The 22,327-nt window shown below is 35.6% G+C and overlaps 1 protein-coding gene across 1 annotated transcript in view; it reads right to left on the bottom strand.

Annotated features, from left to right (window-relative positions):
• Positions 1–5,093: 5,093 nt before the first annotated feature.
• ADGRL4 (adhesion G protein-coupled receptor L4) overlaps positions 5,094–22,327 on the bottom strand; it is a 121,529-nt gene continuing 104,295 nt past the window's right edge. The window contains exons 14-16 of the mRNA XM_082666513.1: positions 9,282–9,373; positions 7,544–7,712; positions 5,094–7,179 (exon numbers count right to left, since the gene is read on the bottom strand). Of these exons, the coding sequence (XP_082522639.1) occupies positions 7,117–7,179; positions 7,544–7,712; positions 9,282–9,373 (324 nt within the window). The 3' untranslated portion in view covers positions 5,094–7,116. The remainder of the gene's footprint in view (positions 7,180–7,543; positions 7,713–9,281; positions 9,374–22,327) is intronic.

Raw genomic sequence — 22,327 nt, 5'->3', positions numbered from 1 at the left:
GGAGGTGGTAGACAGGAAAGTGAACCTACAATTTGACTTCATCGTGACTGATTTCTGTTTTTACTGTTTCCTCACCTCTTTCAGAAATAACTTGCTGATAAATCAATAATGTGGAAATCTTCACTTTATACAAGAAATGTATGTCTATTTTTTATTAATTTGCTTTTTATTAGTGAATTCCACCACATACCTATAACAGTCCCTGGCACTTAGTAGGTGCACAGTCAATATCTGTTCACCCAGGTTATAATAATCATAGCTAATCCTTCAATGTCAATTGCTATGTGCTAAGCACTGTAGTAATTATCTTCCATATATTAGTTGATTTAATTGTCACGACAACGTGATGAAGTAGGTCCTGTTGTTATCCCCATTTCCTAGATGAGAAACTGAGTCACAGGGCATAACTAAGCTGAGATCCCATATCTCACTAGAGGTAGAAAAGGAATTCTAGCCCAGACACTCTGACTGCAGAGAGACCGGCCACACCGCGTTGCCTTTCGGAAAGTAAAGTTCTAAGATGTGAGAGGTGGCTGTTTATTTACACATTCCTTAAGGAGAATTGGAGAGATTGATCTGAGTGGGAAGATCAAATTGGGGAGCATTTAGGTAGTTCTGCAAAGGAGTGGGTGGCACTTGAGAAACAAGAAGTGATGTTGTTTTGAATAATTACTTTCCTTACTCGGGTCATAGAAGGTCTTGCACAAAAGCCTCCTGCATCAGATTGAGTGGAAGATATAGTTGTCATGATTGCCGAGTGGGCTGAAGTGACAGAATAAATGACCTCACTGGAGCTGTGTCGCTCTCCAGGAGCCAGATGCATGGAAAACCAGGGGAATTTTAGGGTAATTTGAACAATATTTGCAGTGGTGGCAGCACAAGGCTCTTTCTTCACAGCAGGCAGCAGTAGCGTGGAGTCTTTTTTAGGGCTCTGCTCATATCACCTAAAACTTACAAAACTTAACTGACTGCCAGGATAATTAACCCCCCTGCGTACTGGAGGTTCTTTTAGATCCACTTCCGATACATTAAGGAAAAGAAAGAAAATAATCATTTTCAGGTTGGGCAGCCTGGCCCTTGGATGCTGATATATGGCAAATTGCAACCCAATAGGAAATGAAACCACATTTCTTAAGAACAATTTTGCAAGAAAGCTATTAATTTTCCCCTTTTGAGTGTATAAAATTGTAATATACTTTATAGATTTTATTATTTACAATGCCTCAAAGTGGGGGGTTGAAATTAGAATCGTGGTACATTGACACCAGAAGAGATCCATTGCAGCTAAACTAACCCTCTCATTTTATATTAATCATAACTACCATACAAACCTATGACGTATAACGTCTGAATGAAATACTGAGTAAATTGTTCTGTACTTTCAGATTGCCTACTGATCTTAATGCTTGCTCAAGCCTTCTATCTAGCGTAAGTAATTCAAATCCTTTTCACTTAAATGAAAATGCTCAAGGAGCTTTGTGGATCTCAAATCCATGGCATGATTTTCACTGAATAGTTACAAGAAATAACAAGCAACTTCTATATCAATGAAAGGTTTATAGTACTTTAGCTTATCAACATGGGTCCACATCCATCATAAGAAAAAAAATAACTATTGGCACTGGGTGTTTTAAACAACAAAACCAAGCCACATAGCATGGAGAACATTACTCCTGAAAGATACTGATGTCTTCTAATGTATTATTGCATACCAGCTGTGCAATTTATGGTCCATCCTTAGTATGGACTATTATTCAGTCACTTAAAAGGAATGAATGAAATGTACCCATTAGTTTTCCACGTGATAATAGAGATGCTTTTAAAATGTGATCTAATACTAATCATTTGAATATGATGATATGAACAGGAAGAAAAAAATGGAAGAATATATAACAGCTAGTTAAAATAAATTGCCTGGTTGGGGGTGTAAGTGGGCATGGGGATAGGAATAAATGTGCAGAGAAAGGGCAGCAAAGCAAAGAGAAAAGAAGAAAAATACTTCACCTTAAAACATATGAAATACACATTTCAAATTGCATATGCAATGTAGAAAAGACATGTTAAAAAAGAATGTCACACTTCCTCTATACCCAAAAGAACATAATTGTAAACAGGAATATTATCCTTATATGATATGAGTTTATGGCTACGGAACAGTGGAATATGCTCTAGACTGAGAGGCAGAAAGCTTGGGTATGAATCCAGTCCCTTTAACTTCCTATCTGAGAGAGTCTGAGCAAGTTCCTCAGAGTTTCCATGCGGGGAGCAGAAGCAGCTACGACTTTCAGTTTAAACACTGATTGTTCAATTTCCTAGCTGTGTGACACTGAGCACTTTTCACATTAAAAAATGAGGATAAAATTGCATATATTACTGTAAGAATTAAATGAGATCACACAGTTTAACAATTGAAATCTATATCAAATTTCAGGAAGAAGTCTTTTTTTCCCTTTAAATGCCATCTTCCAGTTATTTCTCTCATATCTGTAGTCTAAAACCTAAAAGTTTTAAGTTTTAAGCATGATGACTTAACAACCCCTATTAAGTGTTATGTTAATTTCGTACACTTTGTAAGTGCTATAGTTGTAGTGACTGGGGAAATTAATATGCACCAAATTGATCTGAGAGGCTTCATACTAGAGGTCTTGAATCATGGGCAGAATTTGCACAGGAGAAGATGTTCTAGGTAGCAGAAAAATCTGAACAATAGATACTCTTTCTGATCCATACTGAATCAATAATTCACATACTCCTCAAAGACTTCATGTTGGAAAAATTAGAGGATAATCTTGACACATAGAAAAGGCTCATACTTTGTAAGTAATTGAAGATGGGTGCAATAACTTTAAATATATGGAAAATTAAGAAATGCAGGATTATCATTTAATTGGGGGGCATTAAATTAAAAAGGACTGAAGAAATGATGCCATCATCAAATGAGTATGTATAGACTGTTGGTTATGCCTAGCATGAAGATTGTGGAGTATCTGCTTAGAGACTTTCTCGTACGTTTTTTAATTGCTATATTGTGTGCAAATATATTTTTTCTAACCACAGTGTAATCAATCAACTAACAGATTTTTTAATTAGGGGATTATAGTGTCTCCAGTTAATAACAAGTTTATACACAGTAAGGGAATTTATCTTACACTTCTTTGGTGTCCATTCATCTCATTGTTTGAGACGCACCTTAAAGTATTAAGTTCTTTGATTGAATCCCTTGAAATACGATAACCCTTCTCCCAACCCCAGCTGCTCATGCAGAAGAGTTTGCAAATTAATATTTATTAATGAATTTGTAATACATTTTAGAGGTTGAGGAGACTGAATTTAAAATCCTAATATTTATTCCTCTCACTATCAAATGGTACATGAGGAATAACAGACAAATGGAAAATAAAGCACTACTTTATTACTTCTTTGGCAAGTTCCTTACAAATCCCCAAAGATCTTCCCTGGAAAAACTGAGTTGAAGCCATATTACGAGCTCAAGGCTACATTGGTAGCCTAATTCCTCTCCTTGCTCTACTTCATCAATTTGAGATTGCTGGGCCATCTCTTCCACCTAAACTGCATGACGTTAGAGATAAGCATGGAGGGCTTTACCTGAGAAAGCTGGCTCACCCAATATGCTTCCAGTATGGAGTATCTAAAGCAAAAGAGCAAAAGCCAGGCTGTTCAGAGGGTCCAGACTGTCTTATCACCTCAACCACAAGGTCACAAAACAGAATAAGGCAGTGACATTGATTCATGAAGCAAAAAAGAAAAGGTATCTGCCTTAAAGGAAGAACATAACTTGGTACAATGAATATCTTGAGCTCGGATAAATAATTGCAATACAATGTGATAAATGTCAAAACAGGTAAGTACTGGATGGATTGATGAGACAAAAGTAGAGCTGATTAATTCCTTGTGTGAAACCAGAAAGGCTTCATAGAGAAAGATACATTAGGTATAAGCAGATGTTTGTCAGAGTAATGATGATAACAAGGAGGAAGCTCCAGAAATAGGGGATTTGGTAAAGCATAGAAAGTCTTGGGAAAAATAAACAGTTTAGCAGAACTGAAGAAACTCATAGGGCAAACGTGAGAACCAGGGGGGTAGGATCTCTTTATCTCACAGACTTTGAGTGGGTTTAAATTTTTTCATGTTAATTAAGTGTGTCGTGTGTGGGCATTTGAAGGTGTGGGTGATGTCCACACCGTGGGGCAGTGTCACTTGGGGATGGGGTGAGCCCTCAGGCAGCGGGTCACACTGGGTCCTGCTGAGGCAGAGCTGCTGGGCCTCAGGGGACATGGCTTCATTGCACTCCTCCATCTGAGGGCTCGGGAGCCGCACATTGGAAGTGTGTTTCCAGCAGCTGTATGTACTTTTGTATGTACCTTTCAGTTCAGCATCTTAACACATTCCTGTCATTGTAATGTTCATTTTTGTTTTTGTGGTTGTTGTTTTTTTTTTTTGCGGTACGCGGGCCTCTCACTGTTGTGGCCTCTCCCGTTGCGGAGCACAGGCTCCGGACACGCAGGCTCAGCGGCCATGGCTCACGGGCCCAGCCGCTCTGCGGTACGTGGGATCTTCCCGGACCGGGGTACGAACCCGTGTCCCCTGCATCGGCAGGCAGACTCTCAACCACTGAGCCACCAGGGAAGCCCCATTTTTGTATTTTTTTAAACCGAGCCCAGTGAAAACCTTTTTTGAGCCCTTTCTCTTGTTGATTATAAAAACAGGGGGCAAATGCTATGAGGCATTTATGCAATAAATATATATTTATACGTGTGCACACACCTGTTTTTTTTTTTTTTTTAAAGAGAGATCCTTACCTAATAAAAAGGTAAGTGAGCAGTTATGAAAAGGTCTGAAATCTCATACTAAAGAATACAAGTTTCACCCAATGATGTCTATGGGAGGGTTAGTGAAAACAAGATTCAGGATTTTAAGGTTTTCCCTACTGATATGAATACTTGCTTATATCTAAAGATGTTATTATGTATATATTTCCATAGTATTAGTTCCTATAGTTGCTGTAACAAATTTTCAAAAAAAATATCAATAATCTTGTGACAAATTATCAACAAACTTGGTGGTTAAAGCAATATACATTTATTGTTTTACAGTTTTAGATGTTAGAAGTCCAAACTGGGTCTCCCTGGGCTAAAACAAAAGTACAGCAGGGCTGACTTCCTTCTAGGAGCTCTGGGGGAGAATCCATTTCCTTGCCTTTCTCAGATTACAGGAGCTGCCCATGTTCTTTGGCTTGTGGACTGTTTCCATCTTCAAAGCCAGCAATGTGTGGTTGAGTATGCCTCGTACGGCACTGCTTTAACAGGCTCCCTCTTCTGCCTCCATCTTTTGTTTATAAGGAAACTTGTGATTACATGGGACCAACCTGAAAAATCCGGGATAATTTCCTCACGTTAAAGTTAGAGGACTAGCTGTTAGCTGGTTAATTCTCCTCTCCACGTAACCTAACATATTCATGTGTTCTGAAGATTAGGGTGTGGGCATTTTGGGAAGACCATTATTCTGCCCACCACACATAATTTGTATACATTGATTGAACAGATTACTTTTTTAGTATCTTATTCCAATAGCACTGTCCTATAATGATAATTATAATAATAGGTCATATAAGAGATCAAAAGATCAAATAAAAAGTTATCACAAATACTCTAAAAATGTTTAAGACATTGGCAGGCAGCTCATCTTTCTAGAGAAATGCCTCAGTCAAGCAGTAGAAAGATTCATTCAGATATCATTTTATTTGTTAGTGTAAGATGTGACAGACTTCACTTGAACAGCTGGAGAAATTAAGTTCAAATCACAACATTTAGTGTATTGGCACACTTTTACAGGTAGGTGTAGAACAATTACATATTTTTTGAAGTAAAATCACTGCTTCTACATTTTAATGAGAAAACTTGAAGATAGATAGAAGCCTTACATTTTAGCAGATATGCCTTAATAGAGGAAAACTGTCAGAAAATAGATCCAGTGTGAAAGTTTATACAGTTCCCAGTGATTTCTTTGTTATAAATAACATTTTTAAATGTGTACGTTTCTGCAAAGAAAAAAATAGCAATTAACTTTATGAATACTTTCATATTTACAATGCCCTTTTAAAAATAGTAAATTGAAAGAGAATATTGTGATGTGAACTACAATATTTCTAAAATTAAAAAGAAATAAAGAACTCAAATATGCTAGTCTAATGAGATACAATATTTTTCACTACACTGAAAGGTTATGGAACAGAGTACTTCAGGTTTATTACACAATTTTTACATTTACAGGCATGAACAATATTATATTTTGACACATTTATGTACTACTGAATAAGCATTTGAAATCACAATCTGTGAAATAAGTATAGAAAGAGCATATACCTCATTCTGATGTTAACCTAAAAACAGAACAGAAATGTTTAGTTTTTTTTTTTTTTGTGAAGTTTTGTGTTTTTATAGACTATTAGAATAGAAAATGGATATAACAAATACAGGTCTAAGTTGTTTTGGTAGAAATTTAAGTTCAGAACAATTCACAGAATGGTAAGATGTGTTTATTCAATTGTTTGTTTTATCTCTAATTTCCCATCTAGTTTACAAAACAACGAGCTTGTTCAAAATATTTCTCATTGTTACAACCGTCATTCCCTTTTTACTGTTTTATATTCTACCTCTTCATTCTCTTATGTTCCACTTTCTGTAACGGAGCTCATTACCAAGGTGATAGGGAACTAGTTTCAAAGGCAACATGAATCAAGAAAATATCAAGCCAGTGGTTTCCTTCAGGACATTCATATATTTTTTGTGTTAGAAAGAAAATCTTTCCTTGGGTGCAGTGATATCACTCTGAGAAACCAATTACTTTCCAAATATCTGCAATACTATTTTTGACATAGCTAACTAAGTCACGTAGGAAAGCTTACTATAGCTATATGGTACATAATTTTATCTCGTATTATCTACATTTCTTACACAGTAAACAGAAAAATGGACTTAAAATATTTGATTAGTATTAACAATTGGACAATTTGTTTGAGTCATTTTTATACACTGGCCATCCACAGCTTGGCTTCTTTATTTCTGTGTAGCAATAATGATCCAGAGTTCTCTCTGTTTACCTCAAACATCCGAAACAACAAGGGACATTTTTGAACAATCTATAATATTCTTCTTGGATCTAAAAAAAAAGAAAAAGAAGAAAGTAAGAAACGCGAAACATAACTGTAACAATGACATCAAATTATTTTCAAATCACAACAAATTGTTATATTTAGTTTTCTAAATTATTGTTGCTTTCTGATTATCTGTCAGAATACGCTCAAGTGAATGTAAGCTGTATTTATACTCCTACTAGCAAGTTTTTTAAAAGCACATTTCCCTATGAACAGCTAAGCATTCTGATTATTTTGACACTAAAATGTACTGCACTTAGGCAATAAAGGCACAAGTCATGAATCTATGAGAATGAGAATTTTTATCAATTTGGTAACTGATGCTACATAAATATGCTATAAGGTTGACAAAAATAACAAATTGCTTACCTTTCTAGATAAAACACACAGGAATAAGAAGATGAACATCCCCTGGAAGGCATTGCTGACGGTGAAGAGGTAAGCTGTCACCACCGATGCGTGTACAACATGGAGCACTCCAAAGATCCAGGTGGTGCCAAGGAGGAACAGGAGAGCAAGGGCTCCTCTGGCACAAGACCTAGAACAAATTTGCAATGTTCCAGCTAAGAAAGCTATGCATACTTAACGTATCCTCAAATTCCTCAAATTATGTGGGAAGTCAGTTTTTGAATAACCAAGAAATCTTCGGTAAAGACCAATAATTTTGAAACTGACAAATTATGCTATAGCTGCATGGGACAGGCTAGGGTATACTAGCGTACTCTGGCTGGGATGTGCTTCCAAATTCAAGGCAGCATTTTTAAAATCTGCTATTTTTCAAGGAATTTCCTTAATCCTAAAATATTTTCATCTGTGTGTATGCTTTTTTTTTTTTTTTTTTTGCGGTACGCGGGCCTCTCACTGTTGTGCCCTATTCCATTGCAGAGCGCAGGCTCTGGACGTGCAGGCTCAGCGGCCATGGCTCACGGGCCCAGCCGCTCCGCGGCATGTGGGATCTTCCCAGACCGGGGCACGAACCCGTGTCTCCTGCATCGGCAGGCGGACTCTCAACCACTGCACCACCAGGGAAGCCCTGTGTGTATGCTTTGATCTCAAATCTAATGTTGCAGGAACTCCCAAAGGTAAGACAGATAGCTGTTAGGAAGTATTCTCCCTAAGAAACCTTGAAGAGTATACCATGTGGATTTAGGTCAGCACATGGGCAGGACATTAAAGGATACTTCTGCTTTCCTTTCAGGCTTAGTAGAGAACATGTAAAAATATAAAACAAGTTTTTTTTTTTTTTTTGCTTTTGCAATACAGTTACCTCAAAGTAAATTCATGTTAGAATGCTTATTTCTTAAAAAATACAGGCACATACTCACTTTTACACATTTTCAACTTATTGCCTGTGAGTTTTGGTAAAATAATATTCAATCCTGCTCACTGAGGACCCTGCCTTGAAAATGAGGCAACTAATACTTATTTTCTCATTCATTCTCAGTGCAATCATTCTTTACTGCAGAAGATGTTTTTGCATTGTACCACAGAAAATGAGTCATTCTCAACTTTATTAAAGCCAGCAAACTACATGTAACTATGAATGGTGAGGAGTAAAAGAAAGTAATCAATCAAACATTTGCTAAATCCTAACTATAAATCTTGTGCAAGATATTGAAACTACAGGAGTGTTCCCAAGAGACCCAAACGTCAGTTGTTTCTAATGTTCCCTACAGTACACTTCAGTTTTTCCTGAATAAACCATTTTCAAGGTCTCAATAAATCAGTTTTAAAGGGAGGGAGTTGAGGAAAAATCATGGCGGAATGCAAACTAGAAATCACAAGGAAGAAACACAGTTACTAAGCGCTGAGAAGTGCTTTGCAAAAGCAGATCACTAAGGCCAACTTTTGTCTTAAAATGCAGTCATCATCTTTTCTTTCAAAGGGGAATATGTTCAAAAAGATTGCTTTACTTACCATTTAATCTGTGGTGATTATAGGCTTATTAAACATATTAAATACTATTTAGCAATACTATTTAGTATTTTAAATATGATGGGGGAAAGTGTGAAAAATCATTTAAAAATTTTCCTTCCAAAAATTATTTCTGCTTTAAGTTACTAAAGGTTTTAATCACTAAAGAAAATACAGTTGAAGAAATACTTACCTTATGTTCTCACAGCAACTAACTTCTGGTTTCAACCCCGCAGTGTGGCGAAAAACTTTGTATATGATAACTCCAAATGCCAAGAGATTAACCTGAGAATATAAATTAATTTCAACAAAGAGATAATTTTCATAGTAAACTAGATACATATAAAGGAAATAAACAAATAGCAAAGATATCAAATAAATAGAAACCAGTAAATCATGGCACTTTTATGCATATTAAGAAGTACAAACCCTCCGGTAGACATATGCAAACAAATATGTGGTTGATCTTTACAATATCACTGAAAATTGTCAGTACAAATCACAGTTAGTACAATTTGCCAGATTGTATTAAGCACCTGTTCAAGAACTTCTTCAGATGTTATAATCACTTCTACAGATTGATGAATTATCATCTTCTGCCAACAATATGGTTAATATACATATTAAGATAAATTTTGGTTTAAAAAACTTTATGAACACTTGAGAAATCAAATTTTTGTTCATGAAATTGTGTGCTGCTTCTTTGAAAAGAAGTTTTAGTGATACTTCTGTCAATCCTTTGAAAATTTAAACTGGAAAAGAGAAATTGAAAGGAAATTTGAAAACAGCAAAACACCCTTAATTTCTACTGTTAGAAAATGTTTGAATGCACTTTCTTTTGTATGGTTCATCTAGCTATCTCTCCTAATATTACGTTGAGATTTCCTTTCCCTAAATTTAATCTCATAAACTTTCAAAATATTAATCAGTGAAATATATGTTTAAAGGCATATGCATTTTGATGAACATTTATATTCTATTATATATATTCCACAATATCGGTTATATAGAATGCACAGAATTTTTACCCCTTCTAAAATGACTGCATTATGAAAAACTTACTCTTCTTTTCTTTCCTTTTCTTATACTTTTGGAGACTTGTAAGTTATATGTGCAGTGTCAGAGGATTAATTGAGGGGTATATTTTAAATGTATATCTATTTTAACATAAGCATACTAATAATTAAAAATATTAAAATTATAGAAATAATTTGTAGGTTAATCCTTTATTGAATATATTTTATTAATCCAAACAAATTTTTCAAAAGCCATTTTGTAACAACAGTAGCAAAGTGCAATATTTTAATTTTCAGCTAATTCTTATACTAGGATTTCAGAAATTAATAGAAAAATTCTGTTTTTTCTTCCATATTCTAAGGACTTTATATAGCTTCTAAAAATGAAATTTACTAGTTACTATTATAAAAAGCAATATAAAATAATGGATCAGATGATTTCATGTTGTCATATCTCCATGGAGAGGTCCTTGAGAGAAACTCTTAGAGGAATATGGATCTAGTCCCTTCTTCCTGCTTCCAAATGTTTATTTACTTCAATTATACGATTAATTAATTCTAATTACAGTAAGGTTTCCATACAAAGAAAGACTTCAGCAATTGCAGAGGGGAGATAAAATATATTTAAATTGATTTAGTTGACAAGTTTTGCCCTATTGTATGCTCAAATAACTAACTGAAATGACAATTTAATAATATTTAATTTTATAAATAGTCTCTGCTACTTATGAAAGAGAGATGCATAGCATTTTCTAGGCTTCTATAGCTATAACTTCTTTAAATAAATTTGGGAACAACACTTGTATTTAATTTTATAAACATATATATGTTTTTTAAAATAATAAAAAGTATTAAAATTTGGTTAGTATAAATAATATACCCCAAATATTATTGGTTTGAAAATTTTCAAAAAGTTTTATGAGGTGTTTATATTGAACTTGTTAACTCAACAGAAGAGTTATAAGATAAAATAACTTTAAGTGTTAAAATAATTGTTCACTAATGCATAAATTTCCTAAGTTAGTGATTTAAATTTATAATATTTATTAAATAAAGTTTCTTAAACTTCTGTTATTGATAAAACAAATTTGAAAAATAGTTGCTTATATTGTTATGGTTTCTCAGAAATGCATATACATTTTGGATATGCTTTTACGTCATATGCTAAAATAGTGAAGAGTAAAAATGGAACATTCTTTATGGGTGATCTAGCTGTGGAAAGTACATGTTTTCTACATAGAAGCGAAAATGTTTGCATACTTATAAAAACCAGGTGCTGCTAGACAAACAAGAGACAATTCTTAGTCCATAAACTTACATTTTTGCAATTGTAAGATAAAACAGATTAAAGCATTTTAATCAAAAGGTATTATGGTTTTATGCAATGAAAACAATCACAAATACATTGATTGTATTATCAATGACAATAACAAAAATATATGGAGCTTTTTATTTGCATATATTCAAAACATTTTATAAAGGGTCAACTAAGTGTCTGGTATATTGGTGAGGTCTGGGTACATATTAATGAACAAAACAGACACTGCCCTTTGTTCTCATAAACTTATTAAGAAAATAGATAGTAAAAAAAAATCATACAAATACTTACAATTCTACAAACTGTGAAAAATGCTACTAAGTCATAAATTTAGACTGTTAGGAGACACAAAATGAAGGTGGACTAGAATGAAGGTTTGGGAAGTATGTCTCTTAAGATTTAGCATTTTAAACCAGACGTGACGACTGATAATGCATTAGCAGATCAAAAATGAGGGAGAAAAGCATTCTATGAAGCAAAATGGCACAGAAAAAAGCCATGAGGCTTAAGAATATGGTATGCCTTTAAGGAATTACCAGCAGTGGTGGCTGAAGTGTAGTAAACATAGGGAAGGGTAGCTGGAGACAAGGTAGACAAAAGATGAAGAGTTCTTAGATTTTATCTTAAATGCAAAGGTTTTTAAATTTATTCTTTCACTCAAGAATCACTTATGCACTATAGTCCTTTTCCTCAAGGAACTTACAGTACAGTGGAGGAGATGGCCAGTCCACAGGCAAGTACAACATTACTTAGGAAGGGCCATGCAGTTGTTTGCAGAGTAGAGTAGAAGGACACAGGTGATGATACCCTAATGTATGATTTCTAAGCCAGTCTTGAGTGACCAGTAGAGCCAAAGGAGTGAAACACAAAGAAAATAAGTGATTTGTCTGGATCTCAGTTGCTGGACCTGTCTATATATACTCACTGCCTCAGACTCAGTGGCTCCAAATAATATCCTTAGGCCCCATCTAACATTTCTGCTTGGAAATCTAATGGGCATCATGAGTTAAAATGTCAAAAGTTAAACTGCTGTTCTTCTCCTAAAGAACCTAGTTTTGTTGTAACATATCCCACCTCACGAAAAAAAAGTTATCTCATTTTCTAGCAGATCAAGTTTATTCATCAGCAAACCTTTCATCTCTACCTTCAAAACATATTCGGAATATGACCACCATGTACCGTCTTCACAGCTCTTATCCTGGAAGAGGCCACCATCATGCCTCTTCTGGGTTATTGCAAAAGCCTCCTAATTGGTCTCTCTGCTTGCATCCTTGCCTTCCTACAATCTTTTCTCATTACAGCCGTAAGATTGAGCCTTTTAAAATGTAAGGCAGACCACTTCTCTAGTCGGAACCCTCTAATGGCTTCCCATCTCAGAGTTAAACCTGAGGATCTCACAATAAATTCTAAGGTCTGAAATGACATACTTCTTCCCTCAAGTCCTACTTCTCTGTGCTTTGATCACCTCACTCCACTCACATTGGATTCTCTGTTCTTCCTCCAGCACGCAAAGCATGACTTCAGGCCATTGTCCTTGCTGGACCTTTAGATATCCCCTTAGCTCATTCCCTCACCACCTCTGTTTAAATGCTCTTTATCTACGTACTGCCTCCCAGTGTACCTTTGTGAAAAACTGAAACCCAAATGATAAAATCAGACCCGAATTCAATTCTGCAGAAATGCAGAGCATGATCGTACTCTTTACTGTTTTGGACAATGAAAATTCTGTATGTCAACATGTTCTTCCCTTGCCTTAGTCAGTAGGAAACTGACAAAGACTTTCCTTAATTAAATCGCAGTCAAGTTCCTCTGAGCCCTCTTCTCATCTAGGCCTCGACCCTGAGCTTCAGTGACATCCTTGCAGTGCCCAGTTTTATCAAGAATCCTGCTGAATCAGCTTAGAGAGGATTTTTCCCACTCTTGATATGTGATCATTTTCAAATTCCTTATCTCCCATCCTTGATATCTGATCACCCTGGCCTGCCATTCAGTAAGAAAGCTCTTAAAATAAGTTTAGCAAGAATTCTCCCTACACTTGGGCTTCCCTGGTGGCGCAGTGGTTGAGAGTCCGCCTGCCGGTGCAGGGGATGCGGGTTCCTGCCCCGGTCCGGAAGGATCCCGCGTGCCGCGGAGCGGCTGCGCCTGTGTGCCGTGGCTGCTGGGCCTGCGCGTCCGGAGCCTGTTGCTCCGCGGCGGGAGGGGCCGCAGCAGTGAGGGGTCCGCGTACCGCAAAAAAAAAAAAAAAAGAATACTGCAAAAAAAAAAAAAAAAGAATTCTCCCTACACTTGATGTCTCCTCTTAGTAGTTTTTCATCTGCCATCCCCACCCACTCCCTCACACATAACCTGTTCCTTGGCTGTAAATTCCCAGTTGCCCTTATTGTATTCAGAGTTGAGCTCAATCTCCCCTATTTTGATAGTTTTGCCACGTCTCACAATAGTCTGGAATAAAGTCTTCCTTACCATTTTAACAAGTGTCAGAATAAATTTTTCCTTAACCAAACTCAGAGTCAAATCCAAGGTCATATTATAATATTAAGCAAATTTGGTATAACTGGAAAAACCTAAATTTACTCTTTTTACACTGCCTGCATTCTCTCTTTATCCATAAATATATAAGCTACTTAAACTTCTTTTTCTAATAGAGTAAAAAAAACAAAAACAACTTAAACAAAGAATTAGCATCACCTAAAGGCACATGACTTTACTTAGAGGTGGAAATTAAGTTGAAACTCTATGCATTTTACATGGTACAGAAAAGTATCTTTTGGGAGGAAATGTTTTATGAAGTAATCATGAACAGTCTGAGATGAGATAAAAACAAAAGCTCAGAACAAGATTATGTAGAATTAAAAAGTATTTCTAATAATAAGAAATAGTTTGCAATTATTCCAGAAGTAATGACTTTGAGAACTGATACAGAAATATCTGTATTTTAGGTTAAATAGTTGGGAAGATACTATTAACACTGTGTTTACAAGCAATGGCTACAGCAACAATAAAATACTTGAATACTTCAGTAAGTCTTTAAAATATAATATAAATCATTAATATTAACCTTAATTAGCAAAATGTTGCCTTTAAAATGATTCACACTTTTGCTCATTAGTGCTTACCTATGTGTACTGATTTTATAAGCTGTGGTTCTCTTATTACTTATCTCTAACATTAGTGTCACAAAAAAGCACAGGGGCTAATTAATGACTTGTGAATCAACAGAGTCACTCATTATGACTTTTGTCTCAATTTTTAAAACACAGTTGTAGTTTGTCAACCAGGAGCCCATAATACTTTTCTAGGAATAAACAGGACAAGGACATTACATGGCAAACATAAGAACTCTGAAATTCATTGCTGTACTTTAGATTACAGAAGAGAATGAAAATAGCTGTGGAAAAAAAAATCATTCAAAGTCCTGGAAGCTTAAAATCAGTTCCCTTGCTTCATCTTAAGGGATGTTTATCTATACAGAGATTTGTTTCTTCACTTCATTGATGCATGCAGTTACTTCAAAGTTTGGCACACATGTTCGACAGAGTGCATTAAAAATTTTTAAGTGCCTTAGTTTTTTAAACTAGAAATTTAAATAGATGGGCTGGTGAGAGAGCGAGAGCTAATTCTGAAAGATTTAGACCTACAGGTACATTCAACCCAAGGGCCTCAAATTCAGACTTCAGAATAAAGCATCCCAATCAGTCATTTTTTTTCTTAGTCTTTTTCTCAATAATTGATGAAGCCATCTATATGCTGATGTCAGATCTCACCAGAAAGAATGAGAAAATTTCTCTTACAGCACTTTTAGTCTCATGCTTTAATTTTTCATATATATCAAATAGGATCTGGTTCATTTAAGAATGTGTCATGATCACAACTGCTATATCCTTTCAAATAGTTTTATTACCTTTAAATTAACTGGCCTAGAACAAAACTGCTTCTGCCAAGGACAAAAGGTGGGTTTCTACTGGCTTACCAAGAGGCCATAAAAAAAGACCCATTCTCAATCCCTAGGCCACTGCAGAGATGGCTGAGTAGCTTTTAATTTAAGCTTTAAAGTGAAAAGATATAATCTATTAAATAAAAAAATTGTCTACTAGCTAGATTGGAATTAAGTAGTTAGAGTTTTGTCTTCTGTCTGATTGTTTTTTTAAATTATTTCCCAGCTGGAATCACTTCTTTACATGCCTTAGTTACAGTATATTCATATAGTATTGGGGTATGTGGTAAGTGGAATAATATGCCTCTTCCAAAAAAAAATGTCTACTCCCTAATGTCTGGGACCCTGTGAATATAGCAAAAGGGATTTTACAGATAGAATTAAGGTTATAATTCTATCCTTAGGATAGAAAGACTTTAGGATAAGAAAGTTATCCTGGATAAAATAACGGCTCAATGTAAATATGTGAGCCCTTAAAAACGAAAGAGGAAGGCAGAAAAGATTCAGCAGAGATGCCACAGAAGGCAGGAGAGATGAGGCATAAGTGAAGGTCTGAGAGACGGAAGACCAAGCGGACCATGTGTCAGGAAATGTGGGAGGCTTTACAGATTGAGACTGACCTCTGTCTAACAGTCAGCAAAGAAATCAATCGCATGAAACTGAATTTGGCCAACAATCTGAATAAACACAGAAACAAATTCTCCCCCAAAGCCTCCAGAAGAGCTGACGCCTTGATTTTAGCCCAGTGAGACTCTGAGCACAGGAATCAGCTGAGCTGCACTGTGCCCAGACCTCTGACCTACCGCGCTGTGAACTCACAGATTTGGGGTGTTTTAAGCCACTAAGTTTGCAATAATTTGTTATGACAGCATTAGAACACTAATACAGGGTGTTTCTATTGCTAATTATAGAGGTATAGACATGAAACACCCTATAATTACAGTGTTTCTTATTTTTAAAATAAAAATTTTAAATCCAGCTTAAAATAAATATTAATTTATCAATAACTCATAAATATTATTGATGTTCCAGATATTTGATGGGTAGTCAATTATATGAAAGCATTTATTATTTGTGGATTCTGCTTCTTTGTTTCCTAAAATAAAAAGATTAAGACAAGTTATAACTTGTAAAAGACTTCCTTTCCAGCAAGTCACAAATGCAGTTTGTACTTTCAGGTACCTGTCACATTTTCTTCATTATAATACCTGCCCTTATAGGCCTTTCTCATAGTGCTGCCAGATTAGTAAATAAAAATATAGGATGCCAGTGAAAGTTGAATTTCAGATAAACAACAAATTAATTTTTTAGTATAAGTATGTTCCATACAATATTGGGGACATGCTTATACTTAAAAAATAATTTTTTGTTTATCTGAAAGTCAAAGTATGTGGGCATTCGGACGTTTGTTTGACAACTCTGACTTCTTAGCTTTCAAGTTATTTTCACATCTGATCTTTTTCATACTCTGAGGGCACTGACTTCCTAGTAGAAAACCCCAAGGACATTATCCTCTCGATGAAGGCTGATCTATAACTGTTTGAAAAGAGATCTCAAAAGAAGAGGGGGTCAATTTTCAGAAGTTGCAACCATTGTGGAGCCTGAACATGTGTGTATGTGCTAAGACTGATAAAATACCCTGAAGGTATATAGGGGCTGAAAGCACATATAAAAGGTTTGAGCCCAATAAGGAATATACCCAGGCTCGGCAGAACTCCCCCTGGAAAGCCCAAGATCTGCATGGTGAAGCTGTGCCAGGAAGCAATGGATTGGGTTGGCACCTGTTAAAAGCTTTTTGCTAATAAATTAATATTTAGAAACTAAATTTCCAAAGTTTAGATGCGAAATTGCTTTAATATACATTTAGGGAAAACCCACAGAAATTATGACGCTACCGTGTTTGTTGACCTTTTGTCAGAACTGTGGGGTGGAATAACTTTTCCTCTACATATACCTCCATGACACTGCTAGGAAGCATTTCTCTCCTAACATCACGAGCCTCATCTTGTTTAACATTCCTGAGGCTCAGAACTGAGCAGCTTGGGAATATCTACAGAGCTAAGAGATGCTTCTCTCCTGAAATTATTAGCACCTGCATCAGGAGGGCATAGACTACAGAGAAATGGGAATGTAGTCTACGAATTATATGAAAAAAAAGTAATCTGAAACATATTGAAACATCTGAAAAAATCTGAAAACAACATATTTAAGTAGGTTCTAAATATCATGAGAGGAGAATATCCCTCATAGATTACTCTGGGGTATTAACAGTATTCCTGATACTTCACTAATCAATTTCTTGAGGTTTACACTTTAAAACACAGCAATACTCTCCTACCAGGCCTTGACTGTTTGGATATACAACTGGATGAATAGTTGTTCTGGTATAAAATAGCATTTTTCATGTACTCAATAACTACTATAAAATTGAGGCTCAGATCAATAACAAAAATAATAATAACTAATATTTATTGTTTTCTATGTGCCAGACACTATTCCAAGTTTTCCTTATTTATTTATTTAACCCGTACATGAACTTTATGGGGTAGGTTTTCTTAGTCTTCTTAATATTATTATTACAGATGGTCCCTGATTTACGATGGCTTGATTTAGGATTTTTCGACTTTACGGTGGTGTGAAAATGATATGAATGAAGTACAGTTTCAGTAGAAACTGTACTTCAAATTTTGAATTTTGGTTTTTCCCAGTCTTGTGATATATGGTATGATATTCTCTTGATGCTGGGCAGCAGCAGCGAGCCTCAGCTCCCAGTCAGCGCCGCTGTCACCAGGGTAAACAACCAGTACACTGACAAATATCTGTACCCATACAACCACTCTGTTTTTCACTTTCAGTACAGTATTCAATAAATTACATGAGATATTCAACACTTTGTTATAAAATAGGCTTTGTGTTAAAATATTTGCCCAATTGTAGGCTAATGTAATTGTTCTAAGCATGTTTAAGGTAGGCTAGACTAAGCTATAATGTTTGATGGGTTGGCTGTAGTAGATGCATTTCGGCTTAGGATGGGTTTACTGAGCCATAACCCCATTGCAAGTCGAGTAAGATCTGCATCATTACATTTATTTCACATTTATGGCAACAGAGGCATAGAGAAGTTAAATAATTGGCCCAAAGTGAAACCGTTAAGATGTAGCAGAGCCAAGATTCATACCTAGTAGACAGATTCTACAGTTTATGCTCCTAAGAACTCTGCAAAACTACCAAACTACAGATGAAGGATAGGTAAAGAGAAGTTAAATTGACATCTAAAAGTTTAAGAATTTGTTTAGACATTTATTTATTTTGACTACTAATAGTAACTTTATTTTAGAAATGGTTAAAAGTAGAAGAGGAAAACATTATTGAGTAGTGACTTGGTTAGCTATTAGGCGTTAGTGTTCATTGAACTTAGTCAAGAAACCAGTAACACTGAACAGGATGTAGTGTTTTATGCCAATGATCCCTTAATGAAGACACCTGCCTTCTGTTCTCTGTGGTCAAGGATCTAAGAAAGTGATAGTTTTTCCTGTGCTGGTCAATAACAAAGCTTTATATCCTTTAGAGTTCAAATATGGTTATCGGGTTCATGTCAGTGGTCTAAGTGGAATGCAAAATAATCTATTGTTGCACAGGAAAAACACATTGGAATTCCTATTGATATTTTTCCAAGGAAAAATTAAGGTTTACTACTTAAAATACAAAGGACACTGGTGCCCTCACTTTTTCTACATCACATGTCACACATCAGATATAAGCCATTGGGAGGGATAAGTGCTTGTTACCAAAGGTAGCAGAGTCCCCCCTCTCCTGCTGCGCCCTTTCAGCCTCCTGCAGTGTATGGTATGTGTACCTGCTAGGTGGATTTCCAGATCACATTATGTAGTTTAATAAAGTAACCCTAATAAAATGAAAAAAGTAAGATCTAATGTCTCCAAGTGCAACTCTGGATTAAAATGAATACTGCTAAAGTATACACGAAGGAGAAAATGACACAACTGACTTTTTTCCTACTCCTAGACTGAGTTATTTGCCAGAAAAGTTGCAAGTCCATGTAAGTCAGTCATGTTAAAATCCACAAATGGATTCAAATTCCAGTTCTGACATTTATTTACTTAATTCCTTGTATTGCATGTTCCTTGTCTGTAAAATATGGATAATATTAGTACTTATTTCACAGGGTTTTTGCATGTATTAAATTACATAATTAATGTAAAGTACTTAGAATAGTGTTCAATATATACATTCCCAACAAACATCAATTATTATCACTAATAGTTATTAATTCATATGGAAAGATGTTATTCCAAATTGTCTCAAATATTTGAAATGTCTAACAATAAATATAGTGAATATTTATTAACAATTGGATAAGCATTATTTTGTGTCATAGTCTCACTGGACCTATAAATAGCACCTTAAAAAAACAGAACTTTTATCTGTCAGTCTTTATTTTAGGCAATATGTCTTCAACAGAAAATTTAAGATCTTTTTTTCCACTTTCAGGATTTTCCTCTAAAATAATGTCAGGAAAATAAATACTTAGATATAATTCAACAATAAGTCAATTCTTTATTGTTCATGTAAACAATTTCTCATTTTTGTTAAAACACCTCTAGGGTAGAATTGAAATTTCAGGGTCAAAAAGCTAGCTATCTTTAAGAATTTTATAGAAAAGGAAGGAGTAACTAACTGTATTTTAAAGGACAATCAATATATAAAATTACCAGATACCTTAATATAAGAAATATATTCTTAATAAATCCAATATGATATTCTAGGATATTTTATGGGAGAGGATAGTTATCGTTTCTTACATCACTCTAGTGTAGAACAGGGATTAGCATACTTTTTCTGTAAAGGGCCAGATAGTAAATAGTTTAGATTTTGAGGGCCATATGGTCTCTATCATAACGACTCAATTCTTCCTACCATTAAAACAGCCTTACAAAAATATACAGTGAAGAAAAGACAGCCTCTTCAATAAATGGTGCTGGGAAAACTGGACAGCTACGTGTAAAAGAATGAAATTAGAACACTCCCTAACACCATACACAAAAATAAACTCAAAATGGATTAAAGACCTAGATATAAGGCCAGACACTATCAAACTCCTAGAGGAAAACATAGGCAGAACACTCTATGACATAAATCATGGCAAGATCCTTTTTGACCCACCTCCTAGAGAAACGGAAATAAAAACAAAAATAAACAAATGGGACCTAATAAAACTTAAAAGCTTTTGCACAGCAAAGGAAACCATAAACAAGACAAAAAGACAACCCTCAGAATGGGAGAAAATATTTGCAAATGAAGCAACTGACAAAGGATTAACCTCCAAAATTTACAAGCAGCTCATTCAGCTCAATATCAAAAAAACAAACAACCCTATCCAAAAATGGGCAGAAGACCTAAACAGACATTTCTCCAAAGAAGATATACAGATTGCCAACAAACATATGAAAGAATGCTCAACATCATTAATCATTAGAGAAATGCAAATCAAAACTACAATGAGGGCTTCCCTCGTGGTGCAGTGGTTGAGAGTCCGCCTGCCGATGGAGGGGACACGGGTTCGTGCCCCGGTCCGGGAAAATGCCACATGCCGTGGAGCAGCTAGGCCCCTGAGCCATGGCCGCTGAGCCTGCGCGTGCGGAGCCTGTGCTCCGCAACGGGAGAGGCCACAACAGTGAGAGGCCCACGTACCGCAAAAAACCAAACAAACAAATAAACAAAATAAACACAAAAAAACTACAATGAGATATCATCTCACACCGGTCAGAATGGCCATCATCAAAAAATCTACAAACAGTAAATGCTGGAGAGGGTGTGGAGAAAAGGGAACCCTCTTGCACTGTTGATGGGAATGTAAATTGATACAGCCACTATGGAGAACAGTATGGAGAGTTCTTCAAAAATTAAAAATAGAACTACCATACGACCCAGCAATCCCACTACTGGGCATATACCCTGAGAAAACCATAATTCAAAAAGAGTCATGTATCACAATGTTCATTACAGCTCTATTTACAATAGCCAGGACATGGAAGCAACCTAAGTGTCCATCGACTGATGAATGGATAAAGAAGATATGGCACATATATACAATGGAATATTACTCGGCCATAAAAAGAAACGAAATTGAATTATTTGTAGTGAGGTGGATGGACCTAGAGTCTGTCATACAGAGTGAAGTAAGTCAGAAAGAGGAAAACAAATACCGTATGCTAACACATATATATGGAATCTAAAAAACAAACAAAAAAAACAGTCATGAAGAACGTTGGGGCAAGACGGGAATAAAGACGCAGACCTACTAGAGAATGGACTTGAGGATACGGGGAGGGGGAAGGGTAGGCTGGGACAAAGTGAGAGAGTGCCATGGATACATATACACTACCAAATGTAAAATAGATAGCTAGTGGGAAGCAGCCGCATAGCACAGGGAGATCAGCTCGGTGCTCTGTGACCACCTAGAGGGGTGGGATAGGGAGGGTGGGAGGGAGGGAGATGCAAGAGGGAAGAGATATGGGGATATATGTATATGTATAACTGATTCACTTTGTTATAAAGCAGAAACTAACACACCATTGTAAGGCAATTATACTCCAATAAAGATGTTAAAAAAAAATAACAGCCTTAGACAATACTGAAACAAATGAATGTGACTGTATCCCAAAAAAACTTTATTAAAACAGGCTATGGCTATTGTAGACTCCTGGTCTAGAATCCAAGATCCATAAGGGTAAGGACCTTTTAATATTTTATTCACTGATGTATTCCCAAGGTATAGCACAAAGTCTGACATATAAAAGATGCTCAATAAACATTTGTTGAATAAATAAGAGGATGAAGAGTGGTATGCCCCCATCCCAGGTATCCTTAATGGCTTATGTAAAGGAACATGCAACCATTAATCTGACTAAACATTTAAAAATTTAAATTTTGTTACATCTTGCAGATTTTGA

The sequence above is a fragment of the Grampus griseus genome, assembly GCF_964374135.1.
Source record: "Grampus griseus genome assembly, chromosome: 1".
In the NCBI taxonomy this organism is placed as follows: domain Eukaryota; kingdom Metazoa; phylum Chordata; class Mammalia; order Artiodactyla; family Delphinidae; genus Grampus; species Grampus griseus.
The sequence above is the reverse complement of the archived record's forward strand: the minus strand, read 5'-3'. Positions and strand labels throughout refer to the sequence as shown.